General features: G+C 41.4%; 1 protein-coding gene across 2 annotated transcripts; it reads right to left on the minus strand.

Annotated features, from left to right (window-relative positions):
* Positions 1 to 255: 255 nt before the first annotated feature.
* LOC310862620 (E3 SUMO-protein ligase ZBED1-like) lies at positions 256 to 2,165 on the minus strand. Of its 2 annotated transcripts, XM_083770606.1 has the most exons (4): positions 1,879 to 2,165; positions 1,170 to 1,356; positions 526 to 1,004; positions 256 to 293 (listed from the first exon to the last, which is right to left on the minus strand). In XM_083770606.1, the coding sequence occupies exons 1-3, from the start codon at positions 2,010 to 2,012 to the stop codon at positions 528 to 530; spliced, it is 798 nt and encodes a 265-aa protein (XP_083626732.1). In that variant the 5' UTR covers positions 2,013 to 2,165; the 3' UTR covers positions 256 to 293; positions 526 to 527. The 2 variants fall into 2 exon arrangements, with proteins under 2 accessions (XP_083626732.1, XP_083626731.1); XM_083770605.1 differs by lacking the exon at positions 256 to 293 and having other exon boundaries at positions 464 to 1,004.
* Positions 2,166 to 15,101: the final 12,936 nt, after the last annotated feature.

A 15,101-nucleotide genomic window follows, 5' to 3' on the forward strand; every position in this document is an offset into this window, starting at 1 on the left:
TAAATAATGACCAGAAGTAAATCCTTGAACGGGCCACGTGGCCCATTAGACCAGGAGCCCTATCATAATTGGTAATGAAAATATAATAATGTTCAATACGATGTACGTGTGTTATATATTGTTTATTCAGTTAAACACGAATAACCATAAACACGTTACCATACAGGCAATTTGGAACAGTGGGTGCAAGAACAACCCCCTTTTCTGGGATATGACATTAATTAAACTGTAAACCTAGAGGTGATGAAGAACTGTTTACAGTCAGTAGCTTTGTGACATGACTTGAGTCCAACCTCTACCTCTACCTCTTCCACCAGTCACTCACCTCCAGTGTGGGGCGTCCCAATCCCAACCCTGGGGCTTCCTATTCCCTCTCCTACTGTACCTCATCAGTACTGGGGTTTCCTATTCCCTCTCCTACTGTACCTCCATCGGTACTGGGGTTTCCTATTCCCTCTCCTACTGTACCTCATCAGTACTGGGGCTTCCTATTCCCTCTCCTACTGTACATGATTTGAGTCCAACCTCTACCTCTCCTTCTTCCACCAGTCACTCAGACACACCAGCTTGTTCACATTGTCTGGTGACAAACTAGATCTTTTTTTCTGTACAATGTGGCCTGCTAAAGAGAACAGTCTCTCGCATGGGACAGTTGTGGCAGGAGTCCCCAAGTACTTCTGGGCAATGTGGGCCATCTTACCATAAACAGCAGTGTGCTCTGACCACCACTTCAGTGGACACTGATCTAAACTGGCACTGGGCTCTACCTTGTACCTCTCTACAACATTGTCTACTACTGGTATCTCGTCTTCTGACTCTGACTCTGATCCCATCAGCAGTAGGGCTGTCTTCTTTTGAGGTGGCTCAGGGTTCTCCTCCCTGGGCGGCTGCAGAGCAGGTTCTTCTGCCCTCACCAAGTCACTCAGCTTTCCCCACACTGGCTCCCTCTCTGCTCTGGGCAGGCATTTGAGATCTTTGAAGCGTGGGTCCAGAGCAGTGGCCACCTTTTGATGAAAAATAAAATAAAGATTGATGGAAGAAAATGTAACTTTCAAAATCCTCCATATTTCTTCATGACTCATTCATCTATCCATTTATCAATCTTCTGGCTTAACAGTCTATAATGGTCAGCCAATACAGTTATCTTCTGGTCAGTACGTGTCACATACCTTCAGCCATTCCAGGTTTGTTTTCTCCCTCCGCTGGTTGAGGTCTTTGATGAAGGCAGTCTTGAAGCGCACAATGTAGGCAGGATCATCATCAGAGATCTTCATTGCTCGCAGGAGATGACACAGGGCAGGTAAAACGACAGAGCAGGAGACATACTTTTCCCCACCAAGGAGCTCAGTGACGTACCTACACACACACACACACATTAAGAGGGGTGAATTGACACCAAAAACGACGCCACAATGTCACAGCAGGACACACGCGCACACACACACACACACACACACACACACACACACACACACACACACACACACACACAGATCATAGCACACAGACAGTACACACACACACACAGACATCACAGCCCCAAACACAGCACGGCCACACACAGACAGCACAGCCCCAAACAAACAGCACAGCCATACACAGACAGCACAGCCCCAAACACAGCACAGCCACACACACACACACACACACACACACACACACACACACACACACACACACACACACACAGAGCAGTGTGCACACACACACAGCCACACACACACAGAGCAGTGTGCACTGTGCACACACACAGCCACACACACACACACAGAGCAGTGTGCACACACACACACACACAGCAGTGTACACACACACACACACACACACACACACACACACACACACACACACATAGAGCACAGCACAACACACACTTACTTGCATGGCTCCAGCAGTTTCTCCAGCTTTGCCAACTTCTCATATTCAGCATGTGTTGGGAGGGCCAGCTTGTGGGTCTGCTGAGCCAGCGTTGCGTGCACTGCGTCTCTGTTGCGCCTCAAACGTGTGATCATCGCTAGGGTTGAATTCCAGCGTGTTGGAACGTCTTGCACGAGTGACTCCTGGTCTTGTTCAAGGGATGCTTGCTGGGCATTCAGCTCGTCTGAGTTAGCCGGACTGTGTTTGAAATGTCCGACCACTTTTCGACACTTGGCCAGTACACCATCAAAACCACCATCCCGAAGTGACATTACAACGGGTCAACGGCCCTCTGTACAAGATGAGCAACGCAGGGCAAGTGCTCAAATGGTAATATTCTCCCTGCTGCTATCATGTTGGGAGCGCTGTCGGTTCCAATGGTGGTGATTTTTTCAGCTATGCCCCACTGATTAGCGACGTCGAGAAACTGTCTGGCACAAGCTTCTGCAAAGTGGCGCTCCTCCGTTTTAATCACACCTGACGTTATAGGAGAGACAAAGTAGATCAGAATAAGTTTGCTATTAATAGGACTTACAATTAGCAGGCTGGCGTTGTTGGGGCTAGCTAGCAAACGTATAATGTTGGCTGGTGGTAAAATAAATCAATCGATCCCTGATAACGTTAGCTAAAGCTGTGTAAATGTTAGGCTGAATTAGCAATATTACATGCCGCGGTGGGGTTGGTTTCAGGTTGGATATTCAGCCAGGATGGCTGGGTATCCAGCCCGAGACCAACTTCACCGTGGTAAATTAATTTAAATTACATAACGTACCTAAGGCGAACGAGTGAAGTTCCCAGCTGACATCGATGAGGTGTACAGTAACGCCAAGGTAGTTGTCGTTTTTGACAGATGTCCAATGGTCCCCAGTCAGTGCTACACACGCCGCCCCGGCCAACTTTTCATCTTTCGCAGCTTTCTCTGCGGCGTACTGGTCATGGATTCTCCTTGTGATAGTTCGTCTCGCAGGTAGTTTGTAAGATGGGTCGCCTGTGGCCGCCTGGAGAAGAAGCTCGAGCCCATCATCTTCAACCACACTGATAGGCCGGCAGTTGATGGCAATCCACTGAGCTAGGAGGTTAGTTAGCTTGGCTGATAGAGTTGGGCTGACGGGCTTGCCACGGTTGCACTCAAACATTGTAGTTTGACGAACACTTTTCCCCGGAGCCATATTAGTGCTTGGCCCGCCGGCAGCTTCGCTATCATCAACCAACGCAAAGGGATGCTTGTGCGTTAGGTGATACTTCAGACTTGAAGAACTCCTACAGTAAGCCATTTCTGCTTTGCACAGGGTGCAAACCACCTTGTTCTTGTCGAGGTTTCCATTGGGAAGCTTCTTGTAAAGAAATTTCCCCTGAAGCAAACCTGGGTTCACAGAGTCCTGCATGCTGACGTTTGATGTGGCACGCCGCACTGTTCATTAATTTCACCCGTGTCCGGTTAGGTTAGGATTTGTTACCGCCCCGCTCTCAGAGTAATTTATTTCACCTTGTCCCTGTTAGGTTAGGACTTCTCCCTCCCACAGAGTAATTCCGGCGTCCGCCAGATAAAACTATCAAAGTGAAATTCCTAGTTTGCTTGCTTTATGCAGTCAATGCAGACCCAGCTCTTAGACCCAACTTTGAGAATAGATTAATGGCGATAATTTTTTTGACGCGCGATAATATTCTCACGTTAACGCAGCACGTTAACGCCGATAACGGCCCAGCATTACTTATTTTACACTTGCTGTAAATAGCCGATCTACAAGCTCACAACGTGTCGCACTGCGACGCGTTGTGAGCTTGTAGATCTGCTATTTTCAGCATGCAACCCAGCATAAAACTGCATCTCTTGTCCACTAGTCCCTTCCTAACATTTTAGACTAGTTTTTATTTGTTAGTGTTGTTTTTATTCTTAGTTTTAGTCAACATAGCATAGTTTTAATTTAGTTTCCATTCAGTTTTCGTCAGTGGAAAAAGGTAGTCGACGAACATTTTTCGTCTTAGTTTTAGTCGACGAAAACAACACTGGTGACATGTGTCAAACACTATAGTTATTATTTAAAGTTTCTTCATACATTATGGCTTTCCTACTCTTCTGTAAAATTATGCTTTTATGGAGAACCTCACCCAAGTCCAGCTGTTCAGACGACTGACTGAAAGCCCAATATGCCTCACACTGTAACAGCCTAATTATAGGCATAAATCTACTTAATTAATGTCATAAGTCCCTTCATTTATGGATATATATAAAAAGTTATAAACTCAATGTGTTAACCTTAACGAGCTGGCCTCGTGCATGTTGGTGGTGTGCATGTGTTTGTTGCGCAGTTACAAATGTGGCTCGCTGTTGTTCTCCATTCGTCGAGTGCTTTATGTTAATATGGAGAAAACATTTAAAATTAAAAGGTATATTTTTAATAGCTCAGTAAACTCACCCTCCTCTGCTCCGCACGGTGTGTTTTCCCGCTTCATTCCCCCTCTTCTCTTCTCTTCTCTTCTCTTCTCTTCTCCTCCTGCAAACATCAAACAAATAAACAACTTCACCGACGGAAAGCGGCGCGCGAGACGAAAACATCAGAGCTACAAGCCTACAGCGCATACAACGCTGTGAGGGCTTGCATGTCTGTGTTTATTAGGCGCGCAGCCTGAAAACCTCGCGAGTTTTAGTATCTTTGTAAAAGGGGGAAATAGGCCTAATTACAAACCACGTCCACCTTTGCCATGAAAGTAAAACGATGTAATAGTTATTATAAATGTTTGAATTTTATTCTATCCCTCCCAGAGTACACAATTGCGATGTACTTCACTATATTAATTAATGAACCATGAATTATGTAATTGTATTGGGTCCACGAGGGGCACTAATAAAGTGTTGCCACAGAGATGTGGTCCGTATAGGCTACTCTGTAGCCTACTCAGATACAATGTCACTGTTCACTTTGTGCTACTCTGTAGCCTACTCAGATACAATGTCACTGTTCACTTTGTGCTACTCTGTAGCCTACACAGATACAATGTCACTGTTCACTTTGTGCTACTCTGTAGCCTACACAGATACAATGTCACTGTTCACTCTGTGGGCCAAATGTAGCCTAGACGGATACAATGTAGACACTTAACAAACAATTATGTTGTACAGTCATGGCTATAGCCAAAAATATAGGTTCTTGAAATGTAAAAACCCCCAAAAGGGTTACCGTCCTAAAAGAGTTGGGCTTAAAGGTGTTCAATAGGCCACAGCACATTCAATAGGCCACAAAACATTTAAAATTAAAAGTTATCTTTTTAATATAACTCACGTCTTTATATCCTCCTCTGCTCGCACAGTGTGTGTTTGTAAAAAAACAACAAAAGTACTGCATTAATGTCACAAGTCCCTTAATTTATGGACATATAAAAGTTATAAAACTTCACTCACGTGTTTAATATCTCCTCCTCTGCTCATTTCCCCCTCTTCTCCTCCTGCGTGCTCTCAGCATCAAACAAACAACGTGACTGAAGCAAAGTGGTGGTGGTGGCGGCGCGCGAGACGAAAACATCAGAGCTACAAGCCTACAGCGCGCAGCGCATACAACGCTGCGAGGGCTTGCATGTCTGTGCTTTTTAGGCGCGCAGCCTGAAAACCTCGCGAGCTTTAATATTGTCGCGTATGTATGTGGTCAGGTTGAACTGACACACGTCAATCAAGGGTATTATACAATGCAGCTGCGCAGGACCTAAGAGCACCTAGCACAAGGCAGAGTGGTCCGCCACATAAAGTAGTCCCTGGAGAAGCAATACACTAAAAATATCTTTGTAAAAAAACGGCAAAAAAACGATGCATTTAAAGGGACACTTCACCCTTTTTGCAAAAATATATATGTTAATGACGTTTAGAAGCTTTAGATCACTTTCCTGGGGGTATTTATGTGTGTAATATGTGGTTTTAGTTATTTTAGATTGTAGCAGTGAGCCTGTTGTCTCTGATGTCATGGACACTGGTCTCACTACCTTCCTGGACTACAATTCCCATAATTCTTTGGTGCACTGCTCCTCCTTGCGGATAGGGGGAGAGCTGTCTTACTGAGACAACATGTAGTCCAGGAAGGAAGTCCATGACATCAGAGACAACAGGCTCACTGCTACAATCTAAAATATCTAAAACCACATATTACACACATAAAGACCCCCAGGAAAGTGTTCTAAAGCTTCTAAACGTCATTAACATATATTCTTTTGCAAAAAAAGTGTCCCTTTAATAGAATAATTATTTTAAGTCTTTCAGAAATGCTGCAGCTTCTTTGCTATTTGTGTTTGTTTTATTGTGTATAGGCCTGTAGGTCTACATTTATCATTATGCCTACATTTATTTCCACTGTCACTTTCTTAGCTTATACGCATGTTTTATGATAAATGCTTTTATGTGATGTATTCCCATGCTTTTTTGTTCTTGCTTAATGTAAATCGCTCTGGATTAAGAGCGTCTGCTAAATGCCTAAATTGTAAATTGTAAATTTCTATGCAATATTTAGGTCTAATATTCATAACAAAAGCTTGCAGCTAAAGTTTAAAAGCTCAATCTTTTCTGATGTAATAGTTATTATAAATGTTTGTAAAAAAAAAAATCTATCCCTCCCAAAGTACACTACCCAGATAGCAAAATATGGGTGAATCAACATTGAAATGTGGTTAGGCAGAAATATTGAATCCACATTGAAACCTGACGTTGAAATTATATAAAAAGTGCAAAGAGAGTTACATGTTGAATCAACATTAGGTTTTCAACCATAACTGACACTATATCAATGTTGATTCAACCATCATCTAAATGGTAATCTACATGCACATTTGGGTTGATTTTATAATGAATCAATGTTAGGAATCAACATTGATTCAACCATAATCTACATGTAGATTTGGTTTGATATTATATTGAATCAACGTTAAGGATTAAGGAATCAATATTGATTCATGTACATTTTACATTAAAAATATTAAAAATTTCTAGGCATTAGAAAAGTCCATTAGAAAAGGATAGTTTCACCAATACCTTTCTGCTGATATAGGTCTACACATCATAACATTACAACAATATTACCAACATTGTTGGCAGACGATGGGTAGGTTGTTTGTGTGAAAACAAACTTAGAGATGACAACATGGTATTAATATTACGTCAATTACATTTTATTAAGGAAAACAGTCACAGGTCAAAATAGACAGCCAGCAATGTGTCCCTGAAAAACATTCTAAATTAGGTGCAGGTGATAGTGACAAATATTGTTTGTGATAAAGGTCGATGGGCAATAGCACACCTCTCAAAGCCATGGTGACACTTTCAAACCTCCCACATTTAAAGATTGTATAGAATCTATAGATCGTTTATTTTAAGAGGGTGGGGGTCTTATCACACTACCACCGTTATAAATTCTACAGACATGTTTGACAAACAATAAAATAAAAATAAATAATAAGTTAATTGCATTAAACCATGGTTGATATAGGACATAAAGATCTTCCCTCATGAAGGACTTTGCAAATCAGGGTCCACAGGCTAACAACTGTCCATTTGGTTGTCATATAACAGTGACACAAAACTGTAAACATATTTGACTGACAAAACAACAGTCTATTGGCATGGAAGAACAGTGTCCATGAAGGTAAGCCTTGTACTGTATGGGAAACCGTGTGTGGGGTACCCTAAGTGCGACTCTTGTTCTCTTGACTTTGGGTCGCTTGGTTTGGGTCACTCGGGTTCCTTGGGATGCCGCCCTCCCTGTCTGGCGCATAACGAAGCCACTTCTTGACAGTTTCGCTGTAGTCCTGGTTGGTCAGCTTGGGGTCAAACTGCCGAGCAGCAGCTGAAAGACACAAAAATAAGAGTGAGGAAGATAAGAGTGTATATCCCATACAATCTTATTATCCTGCCCCCCCACCCTCCTGTTTTTTGAGGGGCCCCTCCCATGTCCAGCTTTTGGTGTGTGCACAAACTGTCCCACACAAACATTGCATTCCCACCGACAGTGAATGGACAAATTTGAGTGTTGGCCGGAATGATAAGAGTGCCCCTCACTTCACGTGTGTGTGTGTGTGTGTGTGTGTGTGTGTGTGTGTGTGTGTGTGTGTGTGTGTGTGTGTGTGTGTGTGTGTGTGTGTGTGTGTGTGTGTTTGTGTGTTTGTTTTTTAATCACTCTGCAGGTCTACAGTAACAAAAGCTACAGTCAGCATCCAGTTAGACTGAACTGGAAAGAGGAGCAAAAGCCTAGCCTGGCTCCATCTAGGCAATACAATGTGTATCCATGCACCTCTAAAGCTCACCAATTGTCCTTTGTTTATTTCTAATAGCTTGCACTGTCACCATCACTTCATTCCAACATATATATTTTTTAAGATCAAGTGTTTAATGTCATGCCTCAGTCATGCCACTCCCTAAACATAACCTATGAAGTAGTTTGCAGGGAGGAAGCAGACTTGAATTTGTAGACTAGAATTGTGCTCGAGTAACTATAGGGCTAAAACATATTTTCCCCCCGAGGAAAAATGAGCAAGACCGCACAGAAATTATCCACATTTGATAAATTAATGCAGTTCAGTCTGTCAAATAATTTACCATCTTTTGACGGACTGATTGATCCATCAGTAACGATTCTGCCTCATTGAAGTCATGTTCACTCACTGGCGATTGGCAGCTGGAAGGGGAGCATACAATTTGTGGTGGCTGGTCCCCGGGTACCACCCGGTGTCACGTTGCCCTCAGCCAACTCCTTCTTGATGAACTGCACATCTCTGGACAGATCCTTCACCACCACAAGTACTTCAGCAAGCATTGAAGTCATCTTCTGGATGGCAAGATCTTCAGAAGAAAATTGAAAATCATGAATTGAAAATAACCTGCAAATGACACATTAGGAATTACAATATGTCCAATAGACTTGCCTTTCATAAGCTGCCCGTCACCGCCGGCCATCTGTGTGGTTCCATCTGTAAAACACAAACATTCATGCAACTTAAAAATCACTGCACACATTTGGAAAGGTTAGACGTTTGTGTGCGTGTGTGTATGTGTGACAACAATTTATTTTTCTTTAGTAAACAGAAAAGGCATTTTCAGTATAAAATCAGGAGAGAGAACTCATACAGATGAATTGAATACACAGGACCACAATGGAAACAAGCTCTGAGGGCTTTTAAACATTGTATAACTGTACTCAATCAATCATAGAGGTGGACAAGAAGTGAACAATGACCATCATTCGAATAGAGATCCAACCCAATCACACATAGATTGGAAAATGTCTACAAATGTTACATGACAGTCTTGTTCACTTACCATTGCAACCGTGATCAGCCACCGACATTGGATCATACTGGTGGTAGAAGTCTAGAGGGAAAAAATGCAAAAAAAAGATTACATTTGTATAAATGGATCACGCTACATTTCAGTAGTAAATTGGGTTCCTTTTCCGTGAGGAATACAATGACATACCATGTTGTGCACGTCGTTGAAGACCAGGAGGTGTGTTGAACTCCCCTGAGCAGTATCCCGTCTTTTAGCCCAATAAGACATCTTAAGAGTGGTGAGGAGCTGTAGTCAGTGTACATAAATTGTGGCCCTTTACTTTGCTGCAACGGGCTGAGGAGTCTTCTTCAATGCTGCTATAGTCTTGAAACTGTTATGTGATTCTGGAAGAAGAAGAAAAAGGGGGGGGGGGGTCCATGAGGGCATGATTAATGTGCTGCATTCCAATGTGAAACAAGCTGAAACATTGCATAATTGTAAATTTGGATCAACATCAAGCTTGTTCATTATTATAATTTAATAGTATTGTTAATTATAAAAAAATACCATAACCAAACGTCTAACTATAACAACAGGACCAATGCAGTCTGACTGACTGAGACTTCTCTATAAAACACACGTCCAAACTTCACCGTCTTACGTCAATGGAAGTTAAGCAAGAGAGGCCATTATTTCCTAATGCATTCTTAAAACTTTATCTTTAGCAGATCAAACAATGTACAATTACCTTTTTCTCCTGTCTATCCACGCCGTCTCCTCAACTACGGCTAAGAGCCGCAATTCTTCCTGTTTTGGTATGGATCACCCGATATGGACGATTTTGATTGGATGACTGGCACAACGTCATTCAGTACAAAAGCACGCGATTGGTCTGTTTGTTTTGAAGCAACGCCGGTTAGAATCAAAATATTAAATAATGTACTGGTTATAGGTCTGAGAACAGACACAGGAACCGTACGGTTTCACTTGTACACTCCCGAGTTAAAATAATAAGGACACGCCAACAGATCTTTTGTAATGCGTCAGACAGCCTCGGACCCGCCAATCAAAACAATCCCCTCAAATCATAACATAGGCTTTCAAAACACCCCTTAAACAATAACAAAATAAAACATCTTAGGGTCTTACCCTTATGGGATGGCGTTAATTAAGGACCATTATTACATACATGTGACATACACTTTTAAATGCCATAAATAAAATAAATCCTTTTCTTAACATGTGTGGCAGCGCTACAAACTTATTCTGTTCAATTTCATACAACCAATGATTATATTTTTAAAAGTGATGTCATCGCTTCCACAAAGCATTCAACCCATCCATGTAATTACAATTTAAAAAAATGGCAACTTACGGTAACAATGACATATATCTGGTATCATTTATACAGTAAGATTAACATATCCGCCTGGGTGACAGCAGACTGCTGGGCGAGCGCTGGCGCTAATGTCATTAGGCGTGTCCATTTCCCCGGGTCTTTAGAAGAGGCGAAGCGCCTCTCAGGTAGTCGTCGGGCGTTTAGTCCAACTCTGAAGGCTCTCTCACTGGTTTGGAAGGCCGGCCATTGCTCGTCAGATAGGGGGTGTTGGTAGGATACTTATACTATATTACATTATGAAGAGAGGATACTTGTACTATATTACATTATGAAGAGAGGATAGGCTACTCCGTGAAGTCCGTCTCCACTGACAGCCTGCCCGCCAGGTGTTCTAGGGCAGAGTCGCTTTGCTCCGGTAGCTCGTAGACCCTGGGGCCCAACGGTTTGCGGAGCGGTCTTGATATCGGAAGGTCGCTATAGTTCGTATCCCCGGACCGGCACGTTAAAATGACCACCGCTGAAGTGCCCTTGGACAAGGCATTGAACCTCTACCATGAAATGTTCTATGAGCAGGGCCTGGCTGTAAACAAGTTATTGAGCTTAGTCCAGTTACCCTGGGTAAACATAGTACCTTTCCTTTCCTTAGTCCAGTTACCCTGGGTAAACATAGTACCTTTCCTTTCCTTAGTCCAGTTACCCTGGGTAAACATAGTACCTTTCCTTTCCTTAGTCCAGTTACCCTGGGTAAACATAGTACCTTTCCTTTCCTTAGTCCAGTTACCCTGGGTAAACATAGCACCTTTCCTTTCCTTAGTCCAGTTACCCTGGGTAAACATAGTACCTTTCCTTTCCTTAGTCCAGTTACCCAGGGTAAACATAGTACCTTTCCTTTCCTTAGTCCAGTTACCCTGGGTAAACATAGTATCTTTCCTTTCCTTAGTCCAGTTACCCTGGGTAAACATAGTACCTTTCCTTTCCTTAGTCCAGTTACCCTGGGTAAACATAGTACCTTTCCTTTCCTTAGTCCAGTTACCCTGGGTAAACATAGTACCTTTCCTTTCCTTAGTCCAGTTACCCTGGGTAAACATAGTACCTTTCCTTTCCTTAGTCCAGTTACCCTGGGTAAACATAGTACCTTTCCTTTCCTTAGTCCAGTTACCCTGGGTAAACATAGTACCTTTCCTTTCCTTAGTCCAGTTACCCTGGGTAAACATGGTACCTTTCCTTTCCCTCCCGCTGAGCAACGCTTGTTCAAAAGCAAGCTTCAATACGGTGTTAGGAGCAGCTAAGCTTTCCAAATACATCTAAAACAAGTCAGTTTAGGTTGAAAAACTGCCACCAACTTGTGCGTGCTGTGTCAGGAGCTGTCGCATCTCGGACACACACACACACACACACACACACACACACACACACACACACACACACACACACACACACACACACACACACCCCTCTGTATCATTCAGTTCGTATTGGTTTGCTCCCAATCTTTTGCCCTCTGGTGGCGGGCGGGTGGTGTTACAGCGTGACACACAGACAGTTTATGGACCGACTTGTGCTCTGAACTGACCTGAACACTTTATATTTATTCACTATTCATTGCATGTTGTTTTTAAACTTGTCCTAATGTTGTAACTGCACTCTGCTGTCCACCAAACCAAATTCATAACATGTTTACATGTCATGGCAATAAAGGCTTCCCATTCGGATTCGGAAGTAATATTACTTATTTCTAAAGTAACTAGTAATAGCTAATATGTAATGTGACTCTGTTTGATACAGAGACAGTCATGGCGGCAATACTAACTGTTCAGGTCAGTAGAGAAAAACTTAAAAAATATATAATAAAAATAATAGCACAGGCAGAACCTTCACATGCTAGAGCATGACTGAAATAAATGTCAGAGCTGAAATCGACATGTAATATAAAATAAATGCTTAAACATGTAGCTAGATGTAATGTTAGAGTCCACAGAAGACATGTAAATATGAAATAAATGCTTAAACATGTAGCTAGGTGTAATGTTAGAGACCACAGAAGACATGTAAATATGAAATAAATGCTTAAACATGTAGCTAGGTGTAATGTTAGAGACCACAGAAGACATGTAAATATGAAATAAATGCTTAAACATGTAGCTAGGTGTAATGTTAGAGTCCACAGAAGACATGTAAATATGAAATAAATGCTTAAACATGTAGCTAGGTGTAATGTTAGAGTCCACAGAAGACATGTAAATATGAAATAAATGCTTAAACATGTAGCTGGGTGTAATGTTAGAGTCCACAGAAGACATGTAAATATGAAATAAATGCTTAAACATGTAGCTAGATGTAATGTTAGAGACCACAGAAGACATGTAAATATGAAATAAATGCTTAAACATGTAGCTAGGTGTAATGTTAGAGTCCACAGAAGACATGTAAATATGAAATAAATGCTTAAACATGTAGCTAGATGTAATGTTAGAGACCACAGAAGACATGTAAATATGAAATAAATGCTTAAACATGTAACTAGGTGTAATGTTAGAGTCAACAGAAGTGAACCATCAAGTCTGTTTTCTAAACTCATTTTCTGCAAGACATTTCTCGATAAGCCATATCTCCAAAACTGGCGGGTCAAACTGAACAATGTCAATTTGAAGCTATGATTCAATGACTTAGCCTTAGAAACAGTCACATTATGTTACCGTTTTTGAGTAACTTTTCCAACTGTGATAGAAGGGCTGTCTGGGGCATGCATGCAAAATATCTCCATGATCAGTGGCGTGCACAGACATTTAGAGGGGCAGGTGCTCAAGTGAAAAAAAGGGCACCTTGTGCAGCGCATTTTGGGGCGGGAACCCATTTTGGTGCTTTAGCTATTGAAAAATAGCAGATCTACAAGCTCATAGCGCGCCACCGAGTGGCGCGCTACGAGCTTGTAGGTCTGCTATTTTTTTTTATCAAAGAACCACTGACATAGAAACATATCTTATAGATTGTGGGTGCCTAAATAATATAGTAGAAGCGTTTTTATCAAGATTTGATCAATGTCACCGCATGGCCCACAAACTGAAAAAATAAAACTTTTTTTTTTTTTTTAGCACATTGCCATAAGGGCAGGTGCTCTAGCACCCCCTAGTGTCTATCTGTGCACGCCACTGTGTAGCTTGAATGACCCTCTTTCTGTTCTCATACCGTGATCTATGATCTATAGATCTATGATCTATGTCAGTAGAGGAAGCGGCTTTTCAGATGGATTTTCTTAGCTAGATTTGCTATATGGGTAAAATAATCAATCAATCAAATCAGTTAGACAGGTGAGGAACAAGTAGGTTGACGTGTGCTTCCATGAAGTAGGCTACTGAAGAAAAAAACAAACAGTCAATCAAGTCAATTTATTCATTATTGCTGAATCAGTTTTCTCATGGCACTTCAAGACCGTACCTACGTCATTCACCCAACAGTTCCAAGGACAAACTGTCCTTTTCACAATGCATTATGGGACAACTTCAAGGTATATAGGCCTAAAGGGTAGTGTGATATTCTTTGGTTAAAACAAAACATTTTTTTTGTTAAAAGATTAAAGCATTATATTGTGACAGTAATCATTTCTATAGGGCAGTGGTTTTCAACCCTTTTCATAGCAAGGTCCATTATTTATTTGGCATTTGAGCCACGGAACCACCATTTTAAGAGATTTAGCCTCAATATTTTGTCATCATAAGATTTTGTCCACCATTCCATGCTGTGTTGATGTGCTACCGTAGGAGATAACAGGCAAATAACACTTCTTCTACATTCTCTAATTGTAAATTAAGTAATGCAGATGTTTAACAATATTTTAACTCTTGAGCGTGTATCCAAATGAACCCATACGGGTCCATGTGGTTTCATTTTACACTCTCAAGAGTTAAAGATCTATAGCCTAAGGGTCCATTTGGTTACCAACTCTCCATCATTTAGCTGGGGACCACCTGGAACCCCCTCAAGGACCACCGGTGGTCCCCGGACCACTGGTTGAGAACCACTGCTCTCCAGCTCTTTAATAAACAGAAAATACATTTTCAGGTAAGTATATATTATTATATAATGATTATACATTTTTCATCAAACTTTATTTTTTTTATTTTTTTTAACATATTTTTTAGTCTTAGTCCTAGTAGTACAAAGTAGTAGTAAGGTTGAAATCTATTTTTTGCAAGTAGAAATTAATGCGGGTGTTAGAGGGTTAATAAACAGAAAATACATTTTCAGGTAAGTATATATTATTATATAATTATTATACATTTTTCATCAAACTTAATTTTTTTATGTTTTTTAACATATTTTTTTAGTCTTAGTCCTAGTAGTACAAAGTAGTAGTAAGGTTGAAATCAATTTTTTGCAAGTAGAAATTAATGCGGGTGTTAGAGGGTTAATAAACAGAAAATACATTTTCAGGTAAGTGACACATTTTCAGCCAATCAGGTCAGGATATAGAGAGAGAGAGGGGAAATGAGATATCTGGCTGGAAAGACCTTGGCAACTAGTTAGAGAAAATTAGCGAAATATCAGCCAAATCTTGAATTATCATTAAAGTCATATTCATCCTCCACACAGGAGCACTCTGTGTCC

This window comes from Protomyctophum parallelum (genome assembly GCF_964188405.1).
Source record: "Protomyctophum parallelum genome assembly, chromosome: 8".
In the NCBI taxonomy this organism is placed as follows: domain Eukaryota; kingdom Metazoa; phylum Chordata; class Actinopteri; order Myctophiformes; family Myctophidae; genus Protomyctophum; species Protomyctophum parallelum.